Source organism: Scatophagus argus, chromosome 6 (genome assembly GCF_020382885.2).
Source record: "Scatophagus argus isolate fScaArg1 chromosome 6, fScaArg1.pri, whole genome shotgun sequence".
Classification (NCBI taxonomy): Eukaryota; Metazoa; Chordata; class Actinopteri; family Scatophagidae; genus Scatophagus; species Scatophagus argus.
Genome location: NC_058498.1, coordinates 9,496,247 through 9,523,510, shown reverse-complemented (window position 1 = coordinate 9,523,510; position 27,264 = coordinate 9,496,247). Strand labels below are relative to the sequence as shown.

General features: G+C 42.1%; 4 protein-coding genes and 1 long non-coding RNA gene across 10 annotated transcripts in view; 2 read left to right on the top strand and 3 right to left on the bottom strand.

Annotated features, from left to right (window-relative positions):
- LOC124061069 (adhesion G-protein coupled receptor D2) overlaps nt 1-233 on the bottom strand; it is an 82,440-nt gene extending 82,207 nt beyond the window's left edge. For both annotated transcript variants that reach the window (XM_046392596.1, XM_046392598.1), the window contains exon 1: nt 90-233. The gene's annotated coding sequence lies outside the window, so the exon portion shown is untranslated. The remainder of the gene's footprint in view (nt 1-89) is intronic.
- On the bottom strand, nt 195-18,367 carry kif14 (kinesin family member 14). Its single transcript, XM_046392595.1, has 29 exons — nt 16,933-18,367; nt 16,494-16,748; nt 16,275-16,362; nt 16,000-16,098; nt 15,617-15,669; nt 15,490-15,520; nt 15,108-15,215; nt 14,886-15,002; nt 14,329-14,447; nt 13,778-13,950; nt 12,585-12,732; nt 12,022-12,085; nt 11,683-11,867; nt 11,352-11,454; nt 11,029-11,186; nt 10,774-10,921; nt 10,378-10,524; nt 10,010-10,142; nt 9,038-9,131; nt 8,738-8,879; nt 8,182-8,288; nt 6,700-6,800; nt 6,116-6,346; nt 5,580-5,767; nt 4,926-5,078; nt 4,274-4,396; nt 4,040-4,114; nt 2,404-2,557; nt 195-1,849 (listed from the first exon to the last, which is right to left on the bottom strand). The coding sequence occupies exons 1-29, from the start codon at nt 17,991-17,993 to the stop codon at nt 1,476-1,478; spliced, it is 4,932 nt and encodes a 1,643-aa protein (XP_046248551.1). The 5' UTR covers nt 17,994-18,367; the 3' UTR covers nt 195-1,475.
- LOC124061073 lies at nt 17,620-20,474 on the top strand. The gene is made up of 2 exons (XR_006843680.1): nt 17,620-17,729; nt 20,378-20,474. It is a non-coding gene; the product is annotated as an uncharacterized LOC124061073 (long non-coding RNA).
- On the bottom strand, nt 18,756-24,290 carry ddx59 (DEAD (Asp-Glu-Ala-Asp) box polypeptide 59). 2 transcript variants are annotated; one of them, XM_046392600.1, is made up of 8 exons: nt 24,168-24,290; nt 22,808-23,724; nt 22,188-22,370; nt 21,987-22,076; nt 21,476-21,727; nt 20,031-20,183; nt 19,348-19,476; nt 18,756-19,120 (listed from the first exon to the last, which is right to left on the bottom strand). In XM_046392600.1, exons 2-8 carry the CDS (start codon nt 23,705-23,707, stop codon nt 18,860-18,862), a joined length of 1,968 nt encoding a protein of 655 aa, XP_046248556.1. In that variant the 5' UTR covers nt 23,708-23,724; nt 24,168-24,290; the 3' UTR covers nt 18,756-18,859. The 2 variants fall into 2 exon arrangements, with proteins under 2 accessions (XP_046248556.1, XP_046248555.1); XM_046392599.1 differs by lacking the exon at nt 24,168-24,290 and adding an exon at nt 23,962-24,157.
- Nucleotides 24,291-24,808: 518 nt separating this feature from the next.
- Nucleotides 24,809-27,264, top strand: part of camsap2a (calmodulin regulated spectrin-associated protein family, member 2a) — a 45,604-nt gene continuing 43,148 nt past the window's right edge. For all 4 annotated transcript variants that reach the window (XM_046392284.1, XM_046392282.1, XM_046392281.1 and 1 more), the window contains exon 1: nt 24,809-25,443. In XM_046392284.1, coding sequence (XP_046248240.1) covers nt 25,305-25,443 — 139 coding nt within the window. In that variant the 5' untranslated portion in view covers nt 24,809-25,304. The remainder of the gene's footprint in view (nt 25,444-27,264) is intronic.

The following is a 27,264-nucleotide window of genomic DNA, read 5'->3' as shown; positions in this document are numbered from 1 at the left end:
CTTCATTAGCCGAGTAAGTAAGTCAGTCCCATCGTACTATAGTTTGTATCGGCTAAGCATAAAAAAGCAAAACGTATCGATTGTTTTACCTGATTTATTCGTCTTGGTAAAAACTTTTTTTGCGCGTCTTCTCATTCCAATCGAGTCGTGCCTGTGAACGCAACATTCAACCACTCCCACGCTTTTTTAAAAAAAAAAATCCACCAAGTGTAAAGTTACTCAATGTATGTTTTTCTCTCACCCAATCAGTCCGTAACCAAGGAACATTAGTGGTAGCTGACTCTAAAGGAGTGTGAAGGGAGGAGGATGCAGAGGAACTGCAGAGGAGAGGAGTGGAGTGGGTGTAACCGCTAGCAAGCAGTGCAAAAGGATACCAAAAGTAGGGTTCAGGGACCTCCAGCGGTCCTTTAGTGGCTCTCAGGGTGTCTAGTCAAGCCTGGGCCTCCACAAAGACTTAATACAAGAACATATGTCAATGGATGGAACTTTTGCAACCACAAGGAGTTGATGACATAAAGTTAGGTGTGGGTAGATTCCAAATATTCTCATTATAGATGCAGTTTTCACAAGAATTCATGCTTTATTTAACAGTGACCTTCAATGTGAAAAGGTTTGGGTCCTTTTCAAATCAAGGCACATGACTTTACTGCAGAAGTGCAGGTTGCTTGTGTTATTTTTGACATATCAGATTTCACAAGAATATTACAAAACACTGGAAGAACAAAATAATGCTTTGTGAAAGTACATGTATTGAGAAGAAACGCTGAGTATACAAGTCGCCCCCGAGTGCAAATCGTTAAATTGTGTTATCAAACATAGAAAAAGCTCAATTTTATGAAAATATGAAAACAAAATGTATCTTCATTACAAGAAAGATACAGAGAAAGCCTTTCATTATTTTTTTTTACTTCAAAATACTACCTGAGCTGCTGCACATGGGTACCTCGAATGTTTGAATTGCTAAAGAAAAAATGCAATAAAGAATAATTTAGTGGCCTCTGAAAAACATAGTACAACAAGAAGACCTAGTACAGCATAAGTAAACGCGTGCAGCCAATTACTACTGCTAAGTGTGCCCCAATACTTGCATCTAAAATAACTTTAAAAGTCATAGTAGCAAATTATTGGACTTGACAGGAGTGCTTTTTACACCATATCAGAAGTGACAAAATGTTAAGGATTGCCAGTTGTAGTTTTGAAGCATCCGCATATTTGTTTGCACACTTTTATTATCTTCTTTGTAATTCAAAAATATAGCTCGGTGGAAATCTGCAGATATTTTTCATACTTATAAAGTAGTGTTGGCTGTATGTGAATCTAACAAATTGTTTTGTCAACTTTAATGGTAACAGAGAGGAAGTTTCTATCAGCATGCTCACTTCAAATTCTTCTCAATATCAGCAGTTAATTTTTACAGTAAAATCGTACATGATGTGAGCGCATCAAAAAAGAAAAACGCATAGGATACGTGCCCATCACACCCAGTGTGTGCTACCCTTGGACAGCACATCTGGAGGGACAGAGTATACTATCTTACTGACAACCCTGTTTCTAACAGCACTGCGAGTGGCAGCACTCTCTTTAGTTAAGATTTCATCTTCTATGCTCGTTTCAGAAGCAGCCGAGCTCCTGCTCTCTCCTGCCCCCACTTGGTTCCACGAGGAGGACAGGCACTGCAGGGCAGAGTGGAGCTCATCTCGTGCGGCAATGGCACTCTGAACACAGGGAAGCTGCGAGGCTAGCATCAATGGTGCCTCGTTGGACAGACCAGTGACCAGCTCGTCGACAGCTTTGGCAGAAGAGGAGATCAGCTCCCTGCAGCTGCTGAGGTCGGAATCTCTGTCTTTTCCTGGAAGGAAGATCACAGTCAGGTAGAAGAAGTGACACAACAATCAAAACTCTTATGTACAAAAGTATTCAAAGCAGTTATCAAAAAACAGAAAAAAAAAAAATTCTGCTAAAGGGGCAGTGCAGTGCGTAGTGAGTCGGCAGTCGAGCGAGAGAGAGCGCATACAAATGTCCGGAAAGTGAGCAGAACAGAGGAAAAGGGTAGCCGTAAACTGGCAATCTGGTTGTAAGTGCACAGAGCAAGCTACAGAGTGTTAGTTAATAAACACTGCAGCTTCTCAACACCAAAAAAAAGTCTGCTCTAATATGATGTATGAGAGAATTTTTAACAATCAATTGCCTCTTGGTTGTATTATAACGTAGCTGGGCATTTAGAAAATCTGTTGAAAGGACAAAAACCACAAACAAATGGTTCTGGCCCTTAGTGGACTGTCTGCTTTCGTCCGAGGGATGGGTATTGCACTATGTAGGTTACATTAAATAAAGTTAAAATAATAATAATAAAATAAGTTTTAGCTAAACACCCCGACTGTGTGTATAATTCAGAAGCTTTACCTCGCAGGGTGGTAGACAGAGAGGAATGCAGCTGTCTGGTGGCCTGGTTCAGTTGGAACAGCTTGGTTGCTGTAGTTCTCAGTGCCTGGAAATGGGAAGCTGAGGCCGCCTCCTCCTCCCCCACCTCCCCCTCCTCTGGGTCCGTTTCACTCGCCTGTTTGAAATCATAATCACACCCAAAAGCTGAACACAAGAGAGAGCAAATAAACAATACTAAGCGGAACTCACACACACACACACACCGAATGACTGGAGCCTCCGCGGTGATGTGTCCTTTTCTATGACATAAACCTAATGGCCACCTTCCCAGTTCTCTATCGCACAGCGGAAAATGTTACGTCATGGCATTTACTCCATACACAGCTGTGTACACATGTTATTTTAACCTAAATTTATCTTCTTTTACTGCTGCGAACACAAATTCATTTGCATCGTTATTAATTATCAGGTTTGAGTAATTTTTGTCCCTAGTTACTGCTTAAATGAAGTAACATATACACAGCTATAGTTGTATAGAACACTAACTGTGAATAACAATTCCATTCCACTTTTTGCCAACATTTAAGTTCCTAAGTTACCCTTTCCAAAGAGCTGCAAACTACAAAGGTTCAACAGTTTTAGGTTCAATCACAAAATCACAGCTACAGCTACAATACCAGCTGCAGTACACATTTATAGGTGCATTTACATCCACCATCTTGCACATGTGCAGTCCTTGGTTACGTGAAAGTACTTGCCTCAGGCTATAACTCAGGTTTATTTGACTACAATAACACTGTGGGCAGCAAAAATACCCCCGCGCCTATATGTGTCAATGATTGGTTTTAACAAAAAAACTGCTAGTTTGTGTAGCTAAGATAACGGCAAACAAGCCTGTTAGCCATGACTGATGCCACTTCATTCAACACATTCATTACCTGAATGATCGTCAAGGGACGACTGCACAGAGATAAGCCTACAGAGCATTGAGCTTTACAGGAGCAATAAAGGCTGAGTGGCATCTTTAACGGGGCTGCTGTGGGTCTGGGTTTTAATCTGTAACATTTAAGCCTGTGTCAAGATGGAAGATTGTTTTTTAACCTTGACATATCCAGGGAGGCTTTGCAGATCATGTATTCTGTCTTTGAACCACAGTTTACCCAAACTAATACCAGCAGTTTTTGAAAGAAAGCTGCAGATAACAGATAGCTGATGCCATTAATCAAATTCTTTCACTTTGAACATTTCAATGCCAACATTCAGGATTATTATCTGTAATAAATTTTGAACAAGAATATGAAACATCATATACATAGTTATGATTATGACATTATCGTGACATCAATAAGTTGTTCTAATATCACACAGCTGCACAAAAGTACAGCTCTGACATTAAAATGTCTGGTGTTGTTCCATGCTTTTCAAACCGTTTGAATTTGTTACGCTACAGCTTCTTCACGCCATTTTCCGCCAAGTCGGTCTTCCTATATAATAAACTTCTTAAATCTGCATCAATAAAACGCTATTAAAGTCAATATTTAAATTGAATACTTTGCCAAAACCTTAACGAAACTTTCAACAGAGAGCATAAAAGCTTTTTTGTTCTTCAGTAGGACATTAACACCTGTTTGCACTCAGTTGTGCTGCTAAAACTCACCGTGAAAAGGCAATGCATGTAGCTCTGCAGAGCTCGAGCTAAGTCAAGCGTCTTGGATTTTAGGCTCTGCAGGGCCTGTAAGAGATGGATTATCAGTAACGACACCTCATTTAGGTACACATTTATGGTAAGTAAATTATCAGCACAAAATCCAGTTGTATAACCACAATAACGTGTAAGGTTGTAAGACAGGACGAGCCAGTTTCCCTGCAGCAAATGGTTAAGTTCTCTTACTGGGTTCCTGGGGTAGGACAGCTGAGCCTCTCGCAGCATTTCTCTGGTGATGGTGAGGCTCTCCTCTAAGAGGGAGCGGACGCCCTTATTGATCCCCTTTAGCAGACATGTGACAATGGATTTCTGAAAAGATGTAATCGCATAGTAACAAGTTGAATTTGTGGCAGTCTTTCTTCGCTGGCTGCCTCGGCTCATCATACACATTGTGGTTGCTTTGACTCCTTTTTGAAGAAAATTAAATACTAATAAAGAATACAAAATATGTGAAGATATATGCTTACTACAGTGTTGAATTAAAACTAAACCAAAGACAAGACGGTAGAACTGAATCTCATCATTTCATGCACTAACCTCCATGTGCTAAATTTTGTGGGTCTTTAAACGTACCGACAACTCTTAATTTTTCCTTACATTTACCTCCGTTTGCACACAACGAGTTACCACTACGTGCACATCGACAGAATCAAACCCTTATTCCATAGCCATATTCTTATTCTGTTCAATAATTCCCCACCCCCAATGTGTTCCTTACTCTGAAATCCACGCAGCTAATATTCCATTCTTCAGTACTGTGGAGTGGGGGCTTGATTACAGCGGACCCCAGAGCTTTGACATGGATAGTAGGCTGCTGTGGTATTAATGGTGGTGTTACCTTGCCTGTGGCCTGGGCACCCCGCTCCATAGCATTCAGTGGCATGCCTGTCATTACCGCCAGGTGGCCAAGTGCAAGCAATGCAGCATCCAGGCACTGACTGCTCTTCCTTCGTGCCTCCGTCACCATTGACGTGATCTCAGATTCACAACCCTGTACGGGGAGAAAATTTTTCCACTTTCAGTCAACACCAAGACGGCACAAACAGGCAGGTTGAATTAAAATTGATTTAACACTAAATCAATGCAAGCAAACTAACAAAACGGCCGACTTCGTCTGGAGGGTCAGTAAATAAATTAAAATGCTAGAGAATGTGAAAAATCTGAAGTGAGAGGGGAAAATTGTGTGTTTAGGTGCCGAGGCTGGTAAGGAATTTAGATTTATTTTCCATATATTCATGTTCTGTTTGGGGCTCAAGGTTGAGAATTCCCTCAGCTTGGTCATTTCCATAGACAGAGCTCAAACAGCTCAGAGCTAAGACACGTCAATTAATACTGTGCATTTTGATTAGCCATGTCCTGTCAAAACTACACTAAACTGAAATCATTTTTTCAGCTTCAGATATTGCATTCTTTTCAATTAAATTATATAAAAGAAATGCCAGGAAGAGCAGGGAGTGGACTTTAATTCAGTGTGGTAATTTTTTTTGTTTACCTGAATAAGCAGCTGAAAGAATCCTCCCATCTTCTTGACCTGGCACTTGAGCTCCTCTGCGATGGTGTACAGCAGGCCAGAGGACGGTTTAACACTGGCCAGCCACTGCCTGGTAACAAACACTGCACTCTCAATGGCTGCCGTGGCCTTGATCAGCTGAGTCTGGGCCACCAAGTTACAGACAAACACTGCAGGATAAGAACATAGAACAGAGACATATTAACTGTTTGGTTCACCTACACGGGAAAGCAGCAAAACAGAGAAGGTAATTCAGTAGTCTGCAAATTAGCTGACTAATTTATTTAAAAATATTGATATTTATTGAAACTAAAAAAAAATGAAAGTACTGCAATCCTAAAACCATCAAAATCATTTATGTTATGTTTCATTTGTCTGACAATTGCATAGAAAAATAATATGTCAAGTGATTACTGTGTTATTTATCTACACTGCTACTGTTTATTTATTTATTTGGATACTTGTGAGCTTCTTCCTGTCTTCAGCCATAAAAGATTGAATTTTAGGTTAAATCTCACCATTCTCCTGGCTGTCATCATCCAGGCTGTCGTATAGGTCAGATACTGTCTGGATGGCCACATACAACAAGAACAGATCAGAGGCCAGCCTGTCTGCCATGCTCTCTTCTGTCCCACTAAAACCACGTAGGCGGGCCACCGACTGGCCAATCAGCTCTTTGCAGATGCCTGGCATGGCAGAGTCTGAGCTGGTGGAACGGATGGAGGGTGGGTTGACCACACCCATCAACCCTGGGACAGACACAGCGAAGAGTTGGGGTGTGCACAGATGACTTCACTAGAACTCATTCTTACAACACTGTGTCATAGTTAAAAAAAAAAAAATTTGTAATAAAATCAAGTGCACTTTCACATTTTTTTTAAATGCAGATAAAACCTGTACCCTTTTACCCCTCTAAACATCAGAACCAGGTTTCTGTGCACTGTGTGTGTTGACACTACATGTTTCCTGATAACTACTCTCACCTCAGTTTAACTAAATTAGAACCAAATGCACCCAGGCAGCAACAACATTGTCAACAACGACTATTTAAAGCATGGTGTCAACCAGAAAGCAGAAAAAGTGATTTTGTTCAGCGCCTTACCAGCAGACTGTGAGGAGCTGTTGTGGAGGCTCTGAATCGGATGGACCCGGATCTCATAAAGACGCCCTGAGATTCTCCTGCTCCTCAACAAGCTCCTGCTCCTGCCAAAAATATCATACATTTACATGTATATTATTTTCTTATATGATTGACATTTATTATTATATTCACATCTATGATTATTAGGCAGGTTGATGCTCAAATTCAGAAGGGAGCAGTGCTCTGGCATGTTCTGAAAATGTTTACTGTTCACATAACATTATACTGTCTGTAAGTTTGTTGTCCAATACTTCTTTTTTTTTTTTTAAATGGACCACTGTTGAAGTCTGTCTGTTGTGCTTGTTACAATTTTCATGTGTATGGATTTCCTTACTGGAGCTGAGTGCCCCAGTTTATTTGCAGATGTCGTTGTGAGGGGAATGGAAACAGACTACATTTACCCCAACTGATGTGGGCAGTGCTTCTCTATTTCTAACTATTGCTTGACACGACTATGGGAATCTGATTTTAAGTGTGCGATGGATGCTTTAATATATTGATTGGGTGGTATTTTGCAAAGATCTCATTTTAATTCATGTGTAAAAGGTTCTTAAACAGGTTAAGCAGGAGAATAGATTTTCATCAGTGTGAATAAGCTACAGCAGGTGGGGTCAGTGAACAGCTGTAACTGTGGACACAAGGCTTGGCTGTGGGTTTAATGTGGAGAGAAGGGATAAAGTACCACAGAGCCTGAGCCATGTTTCATTTGGATGAGTCTGCTGGTAGTTCAGGCACCACCAGGAACACCATAAACACGCTTGACAAGAATAACAACAATGTGAGGGGAAAATGTTGGCGGTTCTGCGTGTACCATAGGTGTTTGGGTTGTGGGCTGTAGAGTGAGAAACACAGAGACCCTTAGAGCCATTTCTTTTTCTAAACCCTTGGCCTGGTCTTTGTGGAAATGAAATTAATAAACAGAGGAAAAAGCATAAAGAGGGAAATATTCTGTGGGCAGCAACTTCAAATCAACTTTTCTTGACAGAAAGAAGGATGTGTTGAATGTTAAAAATATGTGCCAGGTTGTAAATCACATTGGTGGAAACTATGAGGGCTTTGTGAAAATAACCAAAATCTTCCAAACTGTTTGACAAAAAAAAAAAAGATTTTCAATGTTCCATCCACATACCTAACTTTCCATATACATCCATTTGCCTAACATGTTGTTCACATTAAAACAGCGCAAGAATGTCACTTGTATTGAATATGATGGCTGTGGGTAAGGCCAAAGGCCAAAACACTATCCGGCTAAGCTCTGGCACTGTAAACAACAGTAAGGTGGACACTTCCAGAAAGACTGTCTGCACCCCACTCAGGACCACATTACATATTTCAAGTAACTGGACAAGAATACCAATTAAGCCCCTGAAATCTAATGTAAATGTCAGTTGCTGGAAAGAGAGACTGATGGATTGGAGGAGAGAGGAAGAGCTGGGTAATTACCTTCGGCGTGAGAAGGAGGAGGTGGAAGTGGAGGAGGCCGATATATCTTGCTCCCACTCATCATCAGGGTCATAAAACACATCGTCATCTTTAGAGGTGGAATCCCCCTGCGGAGAGTGAACTACTGCTGACATGACCAGTCTCATTTACTCAACTTAATGAGAAAAGCACAGCAAAGTGAGGCAGCAACCCTCTGTCAGACATAAAACTACTCGATCAGGACTGTAAATAAGGCCAAACACCTGGGAAATTGGCAATTGCACTTCAGGTGATGTCAGACTCTGAATATGTAGAATGACGAACAGACCGACAGGCTGGATGAATATGCTTTACTCAACAGACAGCATATGTCAGCTTATTAGAGCCCGATATGCACAGGCTTCCTATGAGTCCATGCATTTCGTCGTGTGACGTTACTCGTCACAAATGAATAGCCCGTTTCCACAATGGGAAACAAGAAACGTACTTCTTATTCTGTCTTCAGACATTAAAAATGACCAATAACTATAAAAAAAAAGGTGATGACTTGAAAAGGCAAAACTGATTTAAAGCAGACCTGCTCAAGTTCCCTCATGGCAGCTATGTTGTTTTGGAACTTGTCCAGGCTCCAGAAAGTGGAGATCCCCAGCTTTGTGTTCTGAACCCGTACCTGGAGCAGACCACCCTGCTCCAGGTTCTCAGCATCAGAGCTTTCGTGTCTGCAAAATAAAGAATTCAAATTATGGTTAACCAAGATGATCTGTGCTTCTGAACAGGGCCTGTTACCTTAATTTGGTTTATTTATTCTCAACAGCTTTGTAGCCTATCTAATGAATAAACTCCTACATAAACTGTGATCTCTGTGATGTTGTTATACCTGCTGAAGACTGTGTTTTTCCTCAGTTTAGCACTGATCTTGTTGGCCTCCTCAATCATCAGGGATAACTTCATGGCATCCCACTGTGGAGAGACTGCAATACAGAAATGAAAGAGCTCTGAGTCAAAGTGCATCTGGTTTAGATGATCTTTTTTTCCCCATCCCAATTTAACAACAATGGATGGAAGGGATTCAAGCTACAAGAACAGAAATCATGCTGTTAGAGAAGTTACCCAGTACCAACAGTAATAATGCTCTTACTATGACTTCTGACTTTCAAGGACACTTGACATGTCAGTCATTCTGAAACAGTTGACTTGTAGGATACAGATCATCTTAAGTTTCTGATTTTACTGCCAATATACTGCTCATGAGGCAACATGATGTCTAGTGCACTTCATACCAACACTGAATGAGAAGGGAAAAGAGGAAACAGCATTATACACAGACTGCCACAGAAACATTTAGAAATGTGACTTCTAAGTAATAAGAAATTCTTGACTGTTCCGCTTGCTTTGGCCTAAGTGAGTGGCACGTGTAAGGTATTATAAAGACATGTCTGTAAAGGGGAGTGCAGATGTGAAAACAAAAAAAAAAAAAAGAAAATACAAAGATACATTGTGCTGTTTGACTTTGTTGAGATTAGTTCTAGTCAACTGTGTAACTGTGCAAATAAGTTAGATTTGAGCTTTTTCTATTGTATAGAAAGCACTACAGAATAACCACCATCCATATGAGAGCTGTAAATTACCTCATACTAAATGACATCTGTTGCGCTACAGTCTCTCCGCCTCCGTCTCTGTTCCTATTAAGCTGATGTTAGGTCCTGTGTTTATATCATGTCCTGGCAAATTCTCTCTCCCCCGGTTTGTTTGACTTAAAGGTTGAACCCCACCCATCTGGAACTCCACTTATGTGGAACTGGTCATTGTGGTTCTGCTATATGCTCTGTGGAGACTTGAAAGCTCTCACCGTTCCGGGAGGTTTGGTTTTCCCTCAAGGCTTTTTTTTTCTGCATCTCCTCGAGCTCTTTGCCGATCTTTCTCTTCTCTGCCTCCAGGGCCTCAACAATCCTCGCCTGACGCACGCGGTGCTCCTCCATCGCCTGCGAGTTCATCACAGTAAAGTGACATAATATTAAAAAAGAAAAACAAAACATCAGGCCAAAACATTATTCTTAAAGCCAAACTCCAGCATGACTCAAAACCCAAATGACCCATCGGTTAAAGCTACTAAAGCTCATTTTAGATCACCAGGAAGCATCGGAATGAACAAATGAAGGAGCATTCAACAAGTGAGAAGGAAACTTAACATTCCCAGGTGTTGTTCTGGGTTCTAACCTGGGACTCCATGTGCAAGCGGAGACGTGTCTTGTGGGTGTCCACCTCCTGCTCCAGCTCCCGCTTGGCCAGTTTCAGCTCTGCCATCTGGGTGGCCACCCTCTGCTGGTCCAACTCCTGTTGGCGCTTCCGCTCTATCTCCACATTCTGAAGCAATCAGTTATATTTTGGCATTACTTAATATCAGCTACACAAACTGACAGGGTGTAAAGATTATACATGACGTAACGCAACAGTGCAGGAAGAAAATATACTTGTTGTGACTATAGTTTTGTTTAAAAAACAACAACAAAAAAAACACTTAATCCTTCAATTTAGTCTTAATCCCCTAAAATGTTAATTAAAGAAAACGAAATGGCAGGTAACCAAAGCATAGAGAGAAAGCTTCAAATTTACCAGTTCACGCTCCAGGGCTTGGATCCTGTCCTCATAAAGTTCCCTCTGGTTAGAAAGCTCCTTCTGGGCCACTTCTTTTGCCATTTGGATTCCCTGCATCATCTCCTCTTTTGCCTTCAAATGGGCTTCTTCAATTTCTGCCTCCAACCTGGGAAAAGCAAAGGTGGCTTAAGGGACTTCTTACTTTAATCATTAGTCTGCGCAAATACTAGAGGATGGATGTAATTCTTGAAGGAACAAAAAAACTGCACTCACTGGGCTCTCTGTGCTGCGAGTAGCTCATTCTTGGCAAATTCAAAGTCTTTCTGGCCATCGCCTTCACCTGTCCAGCATGACACCCGCTTCCCACACTGCACCTCTGCCGGATGGTTAAAGCGGAAGTAGTGATCTCCTCCGAGAATCACCCTGTCACCCTGGAAACCACAACCACAGAGATGAGAGGAGTTAATTCATTCAACGAGTTGGCCAAGTTTAATTTCGAGCAAATAACAGATTAGCGCAAAGAAAACCGTTGCGCAAATCTTACTAACATAATGCTAGACGTCAGATGGTTTAGGAGGAATTTCTGATCTACTTACATGGTGTAGGACAGTGGATTCGGATATGAGGTTTCCATTAACGAAGGTTTTGGCGTTTTCCATGGGAATGATGCTGACCGTACCCTGCATGCTGGTTATAACACTACAACAAATCGAAACATCACATATGTGTACATTTTTCATGTTGAATGCCTGCTGTAACTAAAAGATTGCTGGGTGTGAAAATGTCTGGATAGACAAGAAAAGCAAAGAGACATTTTGTTTCTCAAATAACAACAACAGACCACATGCTATTTTGCTGCTACTTATATAAAATCATTTGTTTTTCTTTTTTGCCAATGGTATTTTCTAATAGTGATGCGTTTCTTACCAGTGCTGGTCAGCGATGAGGGCCCCCGTCAGCTGGATGTCATGGCTGGACTCGGATTTGAGCTTGCCCACCGTGGTTCGACCCTCTTTGATCATGTAGAGAAGCATCTCAGACAGCTGGGGGTCCTCATTCAGGTTCACCAGGTTAGGAAGACGATTGTCCACTTTGAAAGTCACACCTGCTTTCTGAAAACACAGAACAATTCCAAACACTTTCACATACTGATTTACATGTAGGGACACAAGAATATTTACGACAGCTTGTTCCAGGGTTTGTTATTTGACCTTTAAGGGCCAGCGTGGTGAAGAGATCATTGTGCTGTCGGACAGTGTAAAATACCTGCAACTCTCTGGTCTCTTCACGTTTGCGGATTTCAGCTTGCTCTAGTTTTTCTCTCCATGCCCTGCCAGAAAATAACATAAAATATAACAAAAAATGAAATCACCTAAAATCCAACTATGTCATGTTTGTGTAAGATGTCTACCTTAATCAATTACTTACAAACCTTCTGACTAAACTCAAAAGCTCATCAGATGGAAAATGTCAACCTTGACTTGTTAAAAAGTTCTGGTTCATCATGAGTTATATTTTGCTTTTTGAAGAAAAGTATTTGAAAGATTCTTTTTTTTTCCACCTATACAGAATAAAGTAAAAAACTGAAGATTAGAAAAATATTAACAAAATATTATGTACATGTCAAAAGAGAGCAGAGTTAAGATTATTTCTGTGACATGAGTGGATGTAAAAAAAATCTAAAAGGATGACTTTGCCACAAGGATTCTCTAAACTGCTGAAACTTTCACTCTGAACCACTCAAACAGGAGACGGATAATATGTAGGTCTTTTCCATCAGATAAACAAAATAATAAAAAAGAAAATGCAATTATGGCAGTAATACTGACCGGTTGGCCTCGGCCATTTCTCTCTCTTGCTGACAGAGTTTGCTCCGGAGGGCGGAGATCTCCTGCTGGAACAGCCTGACCCTCTCTGGCTCGATGCCCTGGGAGCTCATCTGGGCTGCTCGCAGCTTCTCAACCTCAGCCTTCAACTCTGACAACACACAAAGTTTGTCCAGAATGCTGTGTAAAGCTAAAATATATGAAGGTATTTAGAGCAAATACACACATAAATGAAAGTTACATTAGGTCCTGAATGTGTGTGTTCTAAGACATGATTCAGATGGCTAGAGAAATATTCAGATTTTGTCAGCGGAGCTATTGAATGTAATTTATTGAAGACAATTTACCGAGCAGCATTGACCTGATTTATAATGTTTGAGTCATATTAATTTCGAGCATCACACACTGACAGGTGATGTGAGAGAAATCCACAGCAAGAGCTCCCCTCACTGCTAAAACTGTCAAACAGCAGCACAATCATCTCATGAAAAATAATACTTGCATGACAGTTAGCTGCCATGTGCAACTGACAGTGCATAAATATGGCCTGGAGGCAAGGTTAGAGTCAGGCCCTAATTGAACTGGGTTGTGAATGAGCTGGTGATGGATAGATGGACAGACAGGAGGGTATACGGGAGAGAGGGAGAGCGAAGGAGATCAAGAGCAAGACACACATACAAAGATAGACATTCACATATGAAGAGAAAGAAGCATACGAACAGGAGCAAAGAGAAGCAGATGAAGGGCTGATGGACAGGAAGACAACCAAGACAGAGTGAATAACAGTTCAGATGAGCTTATGTGCATGCACTTATTTAAGCTGCTGAGGATCGAGCGATTGTTAAGAAATATACTCTGTTGCCTGAAAACTTGAATTTACACCCCGGGCTGCACATTTTTCACACCTGTAAAGCCAGGACTATGGCAACAACGCTGCTCAGTAAAGAAAAGGCATCTTTAGTTGTTCTCATGCAGAATGGGAGAGGTTCAGGTTCACCATGTACACCCTGCTGTCTTGTTTTCTCAAGGCAACGTAGTGTTCTGTTAGTCCTGCTCCATCCACCCCTCAGTTAATGTCACACAGGGTTTATGCACGTGCTGACGCGCTGTCAAACATACTAAATGTTTGAAAAGCTTATTGCAGTTATAACAGAATAAAAATCCAACAGAGATTTGTGATATTTTGGGTGTCAGACCTCTGATGAGTTTGGCGTTGGTATCCTCATTGACTTTAGCCACATTGATGATCGTGCGGGCCTGCTGGGCGTAGCGCAGAGTGCTCAGGCTTTCCTCCACGTTGCTGCCCGCTGGGCTCAGCGTGGCAATCATGGCCGTCTTTGAGTTACCACCGAGGCTCTCCTTCAACAGCCTGTAGAAGAAAAAAAAAAAAGAGAGACAAAGAGACTGTGATTCGGGATCATCACGGAGAATAAGATCTGCTCCACTACTGCGGATTTGAGAAAATGTAAAAACAAAAAATACATTTAAAAAAAATGGCAAAATCATCTTTTTAGTTATACAAATTCTACATGCACCTCATTTATAATCTATGAATTTCTGTTAGTGGATTCTAATTTGTTATTCTTGTCCTGTCAATATCTGTATGTATAAGCATGAAATTTGTTGTCCACTACTCTGGAGTACTACATGAAACTGAAACTGACCAGTTATGTTTATGTTACTCATTCAAAGAAAGAAAAGACATTGTGTTCTATAAAGACCGTGTACAAGCACTTTGATCTCTCACCATGTCAGCACAGACTCCCTGTATGGTATGAAGACCTTCTTCCTGGTCAGTGCCTGTTCTGACAGGGCAGAGATGACCTTTCCAAGGGTAAGCAGGGATTTGTTGATGCTTGCACCCTCCTATAATGACACAGTAAAACTGGCATTTATTATGTTAAATAAGGGCAGGCGGTTTCATGAAAAATTCACATCCCTTTGAAATATAGGAATCAATTGACAATACAATTAATGATTAATTGATTGCTATTGATTCACGCAGCCCTTTTCTCAAGCTATTGTTCGGGTTTCAAAATGTCACAGTGAAAAATGGCCATCATAAATTGTAAATTGTATGACTTCATAAAGTGAAGTCTCATAATGATGACTAACTTATGAGCAAATGCCTCGGTATTCGGTTATTTGAGTATTTGGTAACTGATTATACTCTCTGAGAATAAGGAAAAAAACACAGTGAGATTTAATTTAAAAATTTATATATGAATTGAGAAAAACTAATTCACATATGCACAGTGATTAGTAAGAATAACATGGTGTGCATGTATGCGTTTGTGTACACACCCTAAGTCGGTCTCCGCTTGTCTGAGCAGATTTACACCGTTCGCTGCCCGCCAGGTCCACCAAGTTGATCCTGCTGGTGATGCTGTGCTCGTGTTCCTCGCCCTCCACGAACTCGGTCTGCATACAAGCACCCACAGAAAAGCTGATTAGTTGTGGAACATTGACATGAGTCGGGTTAGTGGACACTGATGCGTGGCATACAGTAACGCTGAGAGGCCATACCTGAGTCTGAGTCATAACCAGGGTGAAGACTGAGTGAGATCTGGAGCTCTTGTCATTCATCCCTGTGGCTGCTGTGGCTCTCTGCTTGTTGCCCAGATTCAGCCAGCCCTAAGGAAGAACACTGCGAATCACAACTGAGTCTCCAAGTGTGAAATCGCTCTTTTGTGGTTATCAGTAGACATATTTTAAATGCTCAGCACTTATTTCTATGGTGTGCCTGCAATGCACACTCAAGATATTAACATTCAGTCAGACAGCGGCGTCTGTATTTCATTGTGGCCTCTTACACTGCACAACATTGTACCTTGACTGGCTCACTCATTCTTGCTCTTAAGAGCATCGGCTACAGCTCGAACATATCTTGACAGCATTCTCAACGTACCTTAATGTCACTGTAGGAGCTGACAATATTCCTGTAAAGAAATAACAAAGTGAACATTACTGAAAAGAATGCTCCCTCGGTCTTTATCGAAAAGCACCACAGCAAAGGAAATAAAAAGGTTTCTTACGCAGAGAGTTCAGCAACGTAGGGACCATGGACTGGATGCTCTCTCACCCTGAGCTGGAAGGACAAAGCAAAAGGGTTTCACCTTGACCCTGTATTTTCAGGTTATTCAGCCCTACCAATGCAGATAAAAAAAAACCACCATGGCATTAAGAGCAAGAGCAAGGCATGATCAGGAGATGCTCCATGCTCTGTACAGAAACAATAACAGGAAACGCCAAGAACTTTCCCTTTCCCTGGTTTGCCACGAAAAGCAAGCAACATTTCTTCAATAAAATCATAAAATAGGTTGGGTTATGAGCCACAAGTGAAACATCATAAGTTCACAAGCCACAATAAAAAAAAAAATTAAGAGCAGTTTCAGTAAGTTGCAAACTGACTACTTACAGGCATCCTCCTCTGGTTTGGCTCGTCTCTGGTCACCAGCAGGTCGTGGATTTTCTCATTGTACACTTCAAAGTAGCTCATCTCTACGTGACATTTAACCTGAAATAAAACAACCCGAAGTGATCGCTTGATTTAAAAGGGGGGGGAAATCTGTCTCATGTACACACTCAAGTTTTAAGCGTCTACAGTCTTAAAACATTTTCTAACAAAGAAATTTAAGAACAAGAAATAAAGTAAGTTAATCAGGGACAGATCCTCATAAGGAAAGATTTTACCTCTTCATTTTCCATGAAGGCCAATCTAGAAAAAAGCTCATTGCAGAACCGCGGGATTACACCTTCCTCTTCTCCAAAACCCATCATCCTAAACAACAATTTCAAACAAATCAGTCTGACAGCTGACTAATCAGGATTTCTGATGCACAGTCATCCCGGTATACACAATGGGAAGAGTCTCAGCAGAGCATGTACTGCAGTTAACTAAAAAATACTCACGTGTACGACTTCCCAGAACCCGTTTGGCCGTACGCAAACAGACAGGTGTTGAATCCTTCAAAGGCCCTGAGCAGCAGAGGTCTGGCCAGGGTCTCGTACACCGTCTGCTGGCTGGCGAAAGTGAGGTCGCACTCATCCACCGAGCAGAAGGAGAAGTCATAGGTGAAGGAGTAGCTCTGTTTGGAGTCTGGATGCTGGACAATGGTCTCCTGGCCGTTCATGAAGATGACCTGTGATGCCTTCTCTGTCTTCTCCCTTTAACATAGGAGATTTAGAAACATTATTTCAGACACTGATCTGATTAAACTACACCTTTATCTTTCATTACTAGCATACATTGAAATGTGGTTTAATTAGGCCCATATAATTAAAGGTGAGGGTATTTACTGCTGCACAATTTAACTTAACTATCCATTGTGGCAAATACTGCATTACACACCTGGCGCTGAAAGGGCGCAAACGTACTGCAACAGTCACTGCACTATTTTCCATCTTCAAAGAAGCCTGCTGCTTCAGGGCTTCACTGGGTCGGGACAGGGGCTGCTCGGTCGGTGTTGGAGCTGGAGCTGGAGCTGGAGCTGGAGTTGGAGCAAGAGTGGAGGTCCTGGCCTGGGTCACGTCTTCCTTTTGGCTTGATGTGGAGGTTTTTCTCATCTGCAGCGCGGCGTGTGGTTTGTGCACACCTGCGGACGCCTTGCTGACCCGAGGAGTCGGGACAGGTTTCGTCACTTCAGCTTGCTGTGCTCGGGATTTGGACCTCTCTAGATTCGCAGATTTGACTGGTACGGGTTTAGGAGCCTCTGTCCCTGCCAGTCTCTCGAACACGTCTCTCTTGGCCGCGATTTTCTCAAATGGGGTCCTTTTGGTAGGGGTTTTAAAGGTGTGGGCCTGGTCCTCTAACTGCCTACTTGCGGAGGAAGTCGTCTTGCTGTGTGCCGCTCCCCCCTGGGTGTCCACCTGAGCAGCAGTTTCTCTTAAACTTATAGACCTGAATAAACCAGGCGCCCTGCCGTTTGGTTCTCTGAGAACTTTGGGCGTTTGCTGTTGGCAGGTACCGCTGACCCCACGCTGCCCACATGCGCTTTTATCCATCGAGGGAGTCCTGGTCCTGCGCTGCAGGGTCAGCCTCTTCTCCGGTGCTGGTGTGGTATTGTGGCTGCTTTCAATCATCGTTTTCTCCGCTGTTTCAGCTCCGCTCTTCGCCCTTGACCTCCTCTGCAGAGTGAGTCGGCCACGGTAAGGAGTCGGCTGCCCGCTGCCGCTTTTTGACTGCGCAGAGATGACATAAGTCCTGTTCACCTGACGGCCTTTGTCAGATGACCTGCTGTCTTCACAAGCGGAGTCTCCGGATGTTATCGTTACTTCAGTTTTCCCCTGCGTTGAATCTGTCGCCTTCCGCTCTGCCGGGCGCTCTCTGCCTGGTGTCCTGGATGTCGACGTTGACATTAGATGATCGTAATAAGCTGTATGTTTTCTAGCTTGTACACTGAATAACGACATGGCAAACGGTTCTCAAAAACGTAAACGTCCAAATGGGCTTAACAGTCACTGCTTCACTAGCTAACGGCAGTTTCCCCCCCGGTTACTCTACGTATAGAAACACACGGCGTGAAACATTTGTAAGACGGACATCAACACAGCTCGTTACGTTAGATAAAAGTGAATGTAAATCCATTCAAACGAAATATAAGGAGTATCCAGGCTAGCAGAGCTGCTTTTGTTTATTATTGTCTCCTCTTCTCTTCCGCCTTCGCCCGCTTCAATTTCAAACCGACTCGGCTAGTGATAGCTGATTGGCTGAATTCTCGGAAATCGTTACGTCACATCATGGGCGTGACGCAATACACGAGACCGATGCTAGATGGCAGCATAATCAAGGAAATCATACTCAGGCCAGGAATCGATCGTTATCAGCCCAGGGGTTGTATCCAAAGGAGTTGTGCTACTCATAGTTTCCCTTCTTAAATTACCACCTCGCCATTACAGTGACATACCCTCCATGGGATAAATAAAAAAAAATACGTCAAAGTTGGTGAATCTGATGTGCAATAAGGTTAAAGCATCAGATTTGGATCATGGGTTGGAAAACAAAAAACAATGGTACCACAGACTGATTTTTGTCTGAACCGTCTTCAGAAACGACACAGGAAGTACACCACAGCAGTGTTTTGAAAAACTCAGCTGAAGGACCCGGGTTGACGAATACCTCTATTTGAATACATTGTCTTACATTAATAACACAACAGGGTTTTTTGTCCAGAATACATTAAAATTACATTTATTTGATTAAACAATATACAAAGTAAACATTTAGCATTTACTCTACATACAGATATCACCAGTGCAGGCACGTTCAGAGGAACTTGCTACTTTTTGCGACGGTCATGTTTTCTTATGATGTCTAATAGATTGTTCTTAGTGACCAGCACATCACCAGGCCCCTGCTTGGCTTTCTGTCTCTGCCTCCTCTGCTGCTCATGCAGGTGAGGTGAGTTGAGGAGCTGAGGGGGCAAGATGGACCCCGTGGGTTTGACCCTGTTCACCACCTCCAGGAACAGCCGCTTGTTGTTGTTGTTGAGAAAAGTTATGGCTGTTCCTCTGTGTCCCAGCCGACCTGCCCTGCCCACCTAGACAAGAACAAATTAAAGGAGAAATGATGTCATCTGCCTTCTTTAAAACTATCTATTTGTACACAATAAATTCCCTAATTTAGCTATGACTGACCAAGTATTAGAAATTTACTTAAGGATGGAGAATGTGATTCAATAACTATTAGTCATTATTGATGTACTAATGGGTAATTACCAGTGAATGAAGCAGGAAAGTGAAAAGACTTAATGTGGTTATAACTAACCTGATGGACATACTCATCCATTGTGTTTGGCATGTCAAAGTTAACCACCAATCTGACGTTGACGAGGTCCAGTCCTCTGCCTAGCACACCTGTGCTGATCACCACTTCAAAGTCTCCATCCAGAAGACCCTGTTGACGCAACACAGCAAATGCTGCGCTATCAGACATGTTTAGCAAACATAGGCTACATGGTTTTTGGGTTAAATCTGCCAAATATTAAATATCGAAGACTTAGAACAATAATTATGCTGCAGGATTTTAAGAAATTTAGCTCTGCTGAATCAAATATTTGGTGATCTTCAAACCCCAGAAAATTTATTTTATATTACAGTGAAATGTAATAATATGTATTTAAATCAGATGTAATGGTGAATCCATATAAAAATGACACCAGCTTGAATAATGAATCAGTTTAAGTCTGAATAGCTTCAATGACAGGATGGAACAAGTAGAGACAGAAAATTTAGTCATTTTCCCGTTTGTACCAGAAAGGATGTTGAATGGCATCCAATTAAATCTGGATTTTGTTCATCTAAATATATTGCTCTTTTGCTTCTTCCACTTTATTGTATCTTATCCTTTGTGGTTTGTTTTTACCTACAGTTGTTATGTTTTGGACAGCATCTCCCTGCATACAATATGTTGATGAATACTGTGCATGTTCTGGCTGCCACTGGCCTCACCCTGAGGATGCGGTTGCGTTCCCACTGGCTCTTGTCAGAGTGGATTGCCACAGTGCTGAGGCCCGTCACCTTGGCGACAGCCTCGCACAGCAGATCAGCCCCCAGTTTACAGTCTACAAACACCACCACTGGAGGCTGGTACAGCTTACCGTCCTGAAAAGCCACATGGAAAAACAGTTATTTTCTCCCATTTTACAACATGATCTTCTCCCATACAGATATTTCGGTAACTTTACAGACAGATTGAGCTACTATGTATATTGAGTTTTAACCTTTCATATATTGCGTTATTCACTTGCAAAAAAAAGTATAAAATATATGTGTAAACTGTTTGGTTTTGTCACAAGGTGCTGGAGGCTGATTGAACAGACTGGAAAGGTGAAAATCCTAATCCAGCAGATGGCAGTCATGGGTCTTCAGTCAACAACACACACTTTCCAGGAATAAATAAATAAATAAATAGCTTGGCTGGCTGGCATGCTTTAAAAAGACCACATTAACCTGTATGGCTATATTTGGGGTTTGCTGCAATTAAAAAGTGTTTACCGGCAGTAGGTACTGCAAGAGATGGGGGGAAAACTTTCCTTACTATCCAGTCCCAATTTATTTCTCGACATTTGTACCAGGACATGGCAGGAACAGCTTTAAACAGCCTAAATTAATGTTTGTTTGTTTATTTGAAAGCAGGCTGATTGTTTTTTGGGGAGTCCCATCCAAATTTCATTCCCCCATTATAGAGTGCCCCAACAAAATTCTCAATTTTTCCCAATTCAAAGACAGTAGCCTCATATTCTGAGCTGCATTAAATAACAGCAGCCATAAATAACTGAATGAATAGCATAAAAAAACACCATCACAACCACCTTCTACACAGATTAATAGCTTCTGTTACTCACACAGTGCACTGACAACACTTTGTCGCCAGGTTAACTAAAGCAGACCCTTCCTGTCCTGCCCTGTTTAAATGCTGCAAGCCATTGCTAGGATTCCTGGAGTGAGGCCATGGCTCAGGGCCCACCCATTTCCTCCAGATGGGAGCCAGGGCTGCAGCAATGGCTGTCTAAATATGGTATATTGGGCTGACTGGACTTTGGAGCTTATGGAAGTACCACCTTTGAGCAGCCGGTTAGTAAAATACCAAGCTGGTACCAGTCTGTATCGAGACTGATCCTTTCTGAACTAGAACTGACAAAATAATCCACTTTCTATGTTTGTCCCTAACAAAACACTTTCTAGTTCTCCAGAGGACAATTAAGACATGGTCCCACGCAAAAACAGAAAACTGCTGACCTCTTAAACAAAGTCTATGTGAATGCTCCACCCAAAACATATCTTGAAGACTTTAAGTGGGAACCAGACCTGCTAACAAAAAAGACACTGTTGGCTATTTATATATACCTCTCCAAATAATTTTTAAAAATCCAAACCTCAAGTCTATAACCTACATTGAGAATCTCAAACAGCTTCTTCTTCTTCGACGGTTCCTCTACCCATAACAGGATCTGCCTCACATTGGCACAGGGCTGGTTCTTCTCCCCAATAGCGATACGGACAGGGTCACGAACCAATCGGGCAGCCAGCTCCTCCGTCCCTGCTGGGATGGTGGCTGACACCAGCAGCGTCTGCCGTTCTTCAGGGACTTGCTCCAAAACCTCCAGTACCTGCTGCTGGAAGCCCATTTTCAACATAGTGTCGACCTACAGGATACATCACAGATATCATATGGACTTTTCAAAAGTGTATGATTTGTACACGTTACCACCTCATAAGTGTGTACTCAGCCTCAATTATAGGGGCTAACTTAAAATGTTTTTCAGCATTAAATGTACAGAAACTTTTTTAATCACATCATTTTTTATTCTTTTTATCCCTTTCTGAAGTCAAAGACATAAAATTTCACATTTCCTTTCAGTGCTGAATTTCCAGAAAATCTAGATTGCACCGTGTCTGCCATACCTCATCAACAACCACAACCTTCGCTTTGTCCAGCTGCACTGCCTTCTGCTTCAGGATTTCAAGAAGTCGTCCGGGGGTGGCTATGATAATCTAAAGGGGGTTAGCATAATAAGAATATGATGATGTGGAAAGTTGAAGACTCAGACTGATGTTTTTTATGCTGGGTAGAGGAGGAAATGATTGTCAAAACAGAGACTGTACTTTAATGCTGCTTTTGAGGCGGTGGAGTTGTGGGGGGAGCGGCATGCCGCCCACCAGCAGCGCGGTTCTCATGTTGGGGAGACCCAACACCAGCTCCTTGGCCTGTCTCTCAATCTGAATGGCCAGCTCCCTGGTGGGAGTCAGGATGAGAGCCACAGGGCTACTCACACTGTGCGCTGGTTTCTAAAAGGTGAAAACATGCAGCATCTCAATTAGGATGATTATGTTCATTTGATCTGTGATTTATTTTCAATCAATTTATCTGTTCATGTTAAAAAAAAAAACTGAAAAATGCTTCTCATACTTGACCTGTGCATTCTTTACTGATGGTTGCCCATAATATTGACAATTAAGGCTCTTAGGAAAATTCTCTTGTTATACTTATGAAACTGAAGAAAAATGTAAAAACAAAAAACAAACAGCCAAAAGAAAAAGTAAAATGTCACTCCTCAAAAGTACTGCTCTTCAATAGCTAGAGAGTCAAAAGATCAAATTAGGCTAAAGTCTTCCTAGAGAGGTTTCCTATACATCAAAAAGAGCTTTATCTGGATATGAAGAGGCAGTGCAACTGTGTGAATTTTAACATATGAACGAATGTGATGTTAGCTGCATTACTGTACCTCCAGTGCCCTCACTACCACTGGCAGCAGGAAGGCTACAGTCTTCCCTGAGCCAGTATCAGCGCTGGCAATCACATCCCTGCCAGTGAGACCTACAGGCACCATCTGCATCTGGACCGGTGTGGGGACCTCATAGCCAGCCTTTTTCAGGTTGCCACTCAGCGTGGCAGGGAAGCCGCAATGTTCAAACTCAATGATGGGTCTGCTGACATCACTCCCCTGGGTTTCAATGCCCAGCTCCTGTTTAATCCGCTGCATTTGCTCCTGTGTTAGGCCTGATATGAACCTGTCTTCCCTGTAGGAATAGCCTGCCTCACTTTCACTGACTCCTCCGGAGCCACCCGCTGGCTGATGAGACAGAGGCCTTTCATCTCCATTTTTGTCCTTACGGTTAAACACATCCGCCCCTGTTCCCAAACCCATTTGGGCCAGATGTTTGGCTTTGCACTCAAGACTGCAAACATCGTTGTCGGTGCTGTCACAAATGTACTCCCCATAGCGACCACACATCACACAGACAGGGTCTCCTGGTTCTGGCCATCTCTGGTTCTTTTTGAATGACTTGACAGGCTCCTCCTCCTCCTCCTCCTCCTCCTCTTCCTCCTCTTCCTCCTCCTCCTCTGTAGCACCTAGAGCAGACTTATGTCCATCTTCATTCAGTGAGCTTTCTGTCAAACCCGCAGAGTCTCCAATGGCTTGTTTTGTATCCTGTCCTTTGGTGTCTTCATCTGCTCGTATTGTTTCATCCTGTGTTTTGCTGTCTTCGCATGCTTCTTCCTTCTGAACAGCTGAACTGCCTTCATCTTTTCTCTCTTCCTGATCCACCTTGCTTTTCTTATTCAAAACTTGGCTGGAGCCCTGAACAGGTCTCTTCACTTTCAAGGCTCTTGGCACAAACATTTTTATGAATGGTTAATCTGTGAACATCAGAAAGAAGCTGTAAATATAAAGTTAACGTCAAGAATTTAGTTGTCGTCGTTTTAATGGCAGCAGCAACTTTCCCAAACTGTTCAAGTTTGTACTTGTGCAGCATAACATTATCTCACAAGGAAATCGTATATTTCAATAACAAAATCCACATTAATGCCTGTCATTGGCTAAGTATAATACCCAATGGAGTAAAAATCAAGTGCGGATTCCTTCTGTAAACCTACATTTCCATACAGCAACGGAATTACGGTTTTCATAAAGACAAATTCAACATTAACTCCTGGCTGCGACCGCGGAAAAGTCAAGACCTTCCGCGGTTTACTGTATTTTGGAAAATCACTTGTCACCCCACAGTTCGGCCCTCACTGACTCATAAATGCCGGGAAACGACTACTATCCTGAATGTTTCATTGAACAGTATTACACATACCTCCACGCATCATCTTCCAACGGTTCAAAACAATCGCCGGCGCAGACTAATGACGCATTGTCGCTATGTACATCGGGAAATGTGGTTCACAAAAAGGCGCTTTTGTGCTGTGCCTCGCGGTCGTTGGGTTTCTTTATAGCAAGTCTTCATGGGGTGTTTTTAATTAGATATACTAAAAATGAAACATTTTATGTTTATACCAGTCTTTTATCTTAGGCCGTGTTTGTGACTGTGGGTGTAGCTGGAGAACTGAACTTCTTCTTGCCTTCTGCAAGGTGGAATAAGTAGCTACGAGCTCGGTCCCTGAACTTGAGAACACGTGGATATATATATATATATAGATATAGATATAATTAAAATCCTTCAGTGTTTTCTGTCTAATTACAAGTAGACTGTCCTCTTTTCGTGCATTCATATGTTCGACGAAAACTCAAACATTAAGCTGTGTATTAATTTGCAGAAGGATGTTGAAAGACAACGTTTAAATTTCCCTCATTTCGTGTTGTAAATATGTCACAGTAATGGATGTAATCCGTTCTCAAACACTGTATCGCTCTCAACCTGGAACAGTGTTTAATGTTCCCGACAGCATTTGAAGATATCCTCCGCGCATGCGCATGGCGCAACAAAGGTGCAGGGCTTGGAGAGCCACAGTGCGGCAGGAAAACCGCACCACGGCATCGAGAGAGTGAATAGAGAGGGGGGGGATTGGTAAATACATAGGTTATTCATACAAGAATACTTGGACATAAGAAGGAGAAGCCATCTGCTTCCAAAGAACCCAAAGAATGGAAATATTTCTGTTTTCATTGCAGCCAAGGAGCAGTTTTTCTTCTGAAATTCAAGGAAACCTTCCCAGCCTGGTCCGCCGAAACCAATTTTAAGTGGCAGACATCAGAATGGATGAAAAACACCAGGACTAGCGACCCATTGTGTCAACGAGACTAAATAAGACGAATAACCCGCAACCAACCCAGCAATTTATGACTGAAAGAGCCCGTGAATAGTCTCAGGAAATATACCGTATCCCACCAATTTACAGCCGCTCATTGTTTTCCATAAAATTCCAGTAGTGGGATGCTTTCGCGTTGTGTTCCTGCTCCTTAGTGTCCAAGAATACAGTTTAGGGTGAGAAAAATGGGTGAAGTTCAGGACGTGAGGGATGTTAAGAAGACCTTCGCTGCTCCAGCAATAAAATCTTTTGAGCACTATGACTTCTCCCGGGCCAAAATCTGTTGCAGCCTCACATGGCTTGTGGCCAAAGCCTACGGGACAGGTAGGTGCTTTACTGTAGTCTGTTACCTGTTACCTGGTTAGCTAAGTGTGTGTTTGCCAGCATTTTGATTAATTACTACTTGACCCTATACAATAATTGTAGGCCCATAATATAATGCATTAAGGCTGTGACACCGGAACAGTCCTGAACAAATACAAAACCTCATCTACCTATTCTGTAGAGACATCACAGTATTTGTTTATGAAGGACTCATCGTTGATTACCCGAGGCAGTGTCCTCTCCTGTAGGAACACCACAGTGATTTTCCATCAGAGTAAAGCCTGTTTTGGTTCACAATCACCATCGTGTCCTGTTTCCCATTGCCCATTGCGGACCGTTTTAAATGAAATGCGTGTTGGAAAGACAGTCGGTTTTATCCCTGGAGGGGGAATGAAACCGGTTCCCTGTGCTGGATCCCAGTGATCAATAAGGATGTGGTCCAGCTTGGTAGTATTCAGTGTAAAAACACAGACTAATGACGGATGATGTCACCCTTGTGGTACACATCCAGATGTAGATTTTTAGATTTATTTTTTAATACACATTGTCAGCACGTAAAGGGTATACTTGTTAACAGCAGCGTAGGGTAAATGAAAAGGTTTGTGGGCTTTCACGTTTATCTTGCCTCATTTGATGTCATTGTTATATATGACATGATACTTTGTACTTACCCCAGAATATCACATCGAAGGATAAAACCTGTTTTGTAATGAAAAGGTAGAAATTAGTTCACGTTGCCTGTATGTTTTTTTAAATTTGTATTGAAAATGAACTAACATGGAGAACACATTTATATATATATATGTATGTATATGGATGTATGGGTGTACTCTGGTGCTGTATCTCTGAAGTGCCACCCACATTTTCAAGCAGTACAGTGAAAACAAAATGGCAATTCAGTCTGATTGTTTGGCCTGTATGGAGGATGCACATACATATAGGAGGGTTGTAACGAGGCTCACTTTGCACAACATCAACCTGGGCTTCAAAAGAACCGGTTGAATGAATAAATAAATCCTCTTGTTGCATTTGTTTTCTTCAGACTATACTGCAAACCACTCAAAATGCACATTTTGCATTCCAAGTGATTTAAACATGATGCTTTTATTGCTCAGAACTGATGCACTTAAGCTACACCTGCTGGAAATTGAAGGTGTTTTGCATGACGAATAACTTTTACCACCCTCTGTTGTCAATCACTGCGCATTACAACAACATGGTTGTAGAGTGACAGCAGCCACCATCAGCCCTCTCACGACTTCGTGCTTTGGTGGTCTGTCAGTGACACACATATTTCACAGAACAAGCAACAGGGATTCAGTGGTCTGAAGAGGTAATACATATCGCCCTCAGGGTTGGTTGAGAGTGTAAATTTGCTTCATTGTGATGTCTGTCACATGGTTATGGCATCGTTTCGAAATTCCAGCAAGTGCGCAGTTCTTTCACAGGACAGTCTCTTAAAACCCTGAGCAAACTCCCCACTGCGTATGACATTTGTGCTTCAATGCTATGCGACAGATACAACACAGAGGCAGAACAAGTTCTCTTTTCGCTTCTGGGCTATTAATGTGCAAGAATTTGTATTAGTGCCATCATGTTTCTACCTTAGCACTATAATTAAAGCTGCAATGCATGGCTCCCGGCCAACAGTAAAGCAAATGCCACCCACATGTGATTGATTGCAGATGACTGAAAAGTATTTAATTGCAATTATAAATTCAAGCCACCTCTGCCAGGTAAGGAAACACAAGCTACATTAACCGAACGAGATGAGGCTTTGGTGCATCTAACATAAAACAGCTCAAAAAGAAAATCAGTGTG

Coding starts and splice junctions, on each gene's coding strand:
- kif14 (XM_046392595.1), bottom strand. CDS start 17,993: ATGTCGTTATTCAGTGTACAAGCTAGAAAACATACAGCTTATTACGAT. Junction 15,670..15,999: donor CAAACCAGAGGAGGATGCCT/GTAAGTAGTCAG, acceptor TTGTCCTTCCAG/CTCAGGGTGAGAGAGCATCC. Junction 15,003..15,107: donor TGGTTATGACTCAGACTCAG/GTATGGCCTCTC, acceptor GCTTGTATGCAG/ACCGAGTTCGTGGAGGGCGA.
- ddx59 (XM_046392600.1), bottom strand. CDS start 23,707: ATGTTTGTGCCAAGAGCCTTGAAAGTGAAGAGACCTGTTCAGGGCTCC. Junction 22,371..22,807: donor TGGTAGTGAGGGCACTGGAG/GTACAGTAATGC, acceptor TTCACCTTTTAG/AAACCAGCGCACAGTGTGAG. Junction 19,121..19,347: donor TGGATGAGTATGTCCATCAG/GTTAGTTATAAC, acceptor GTTCTTGTCTAG/GTGGGCAGGGCAGGTCGGCT.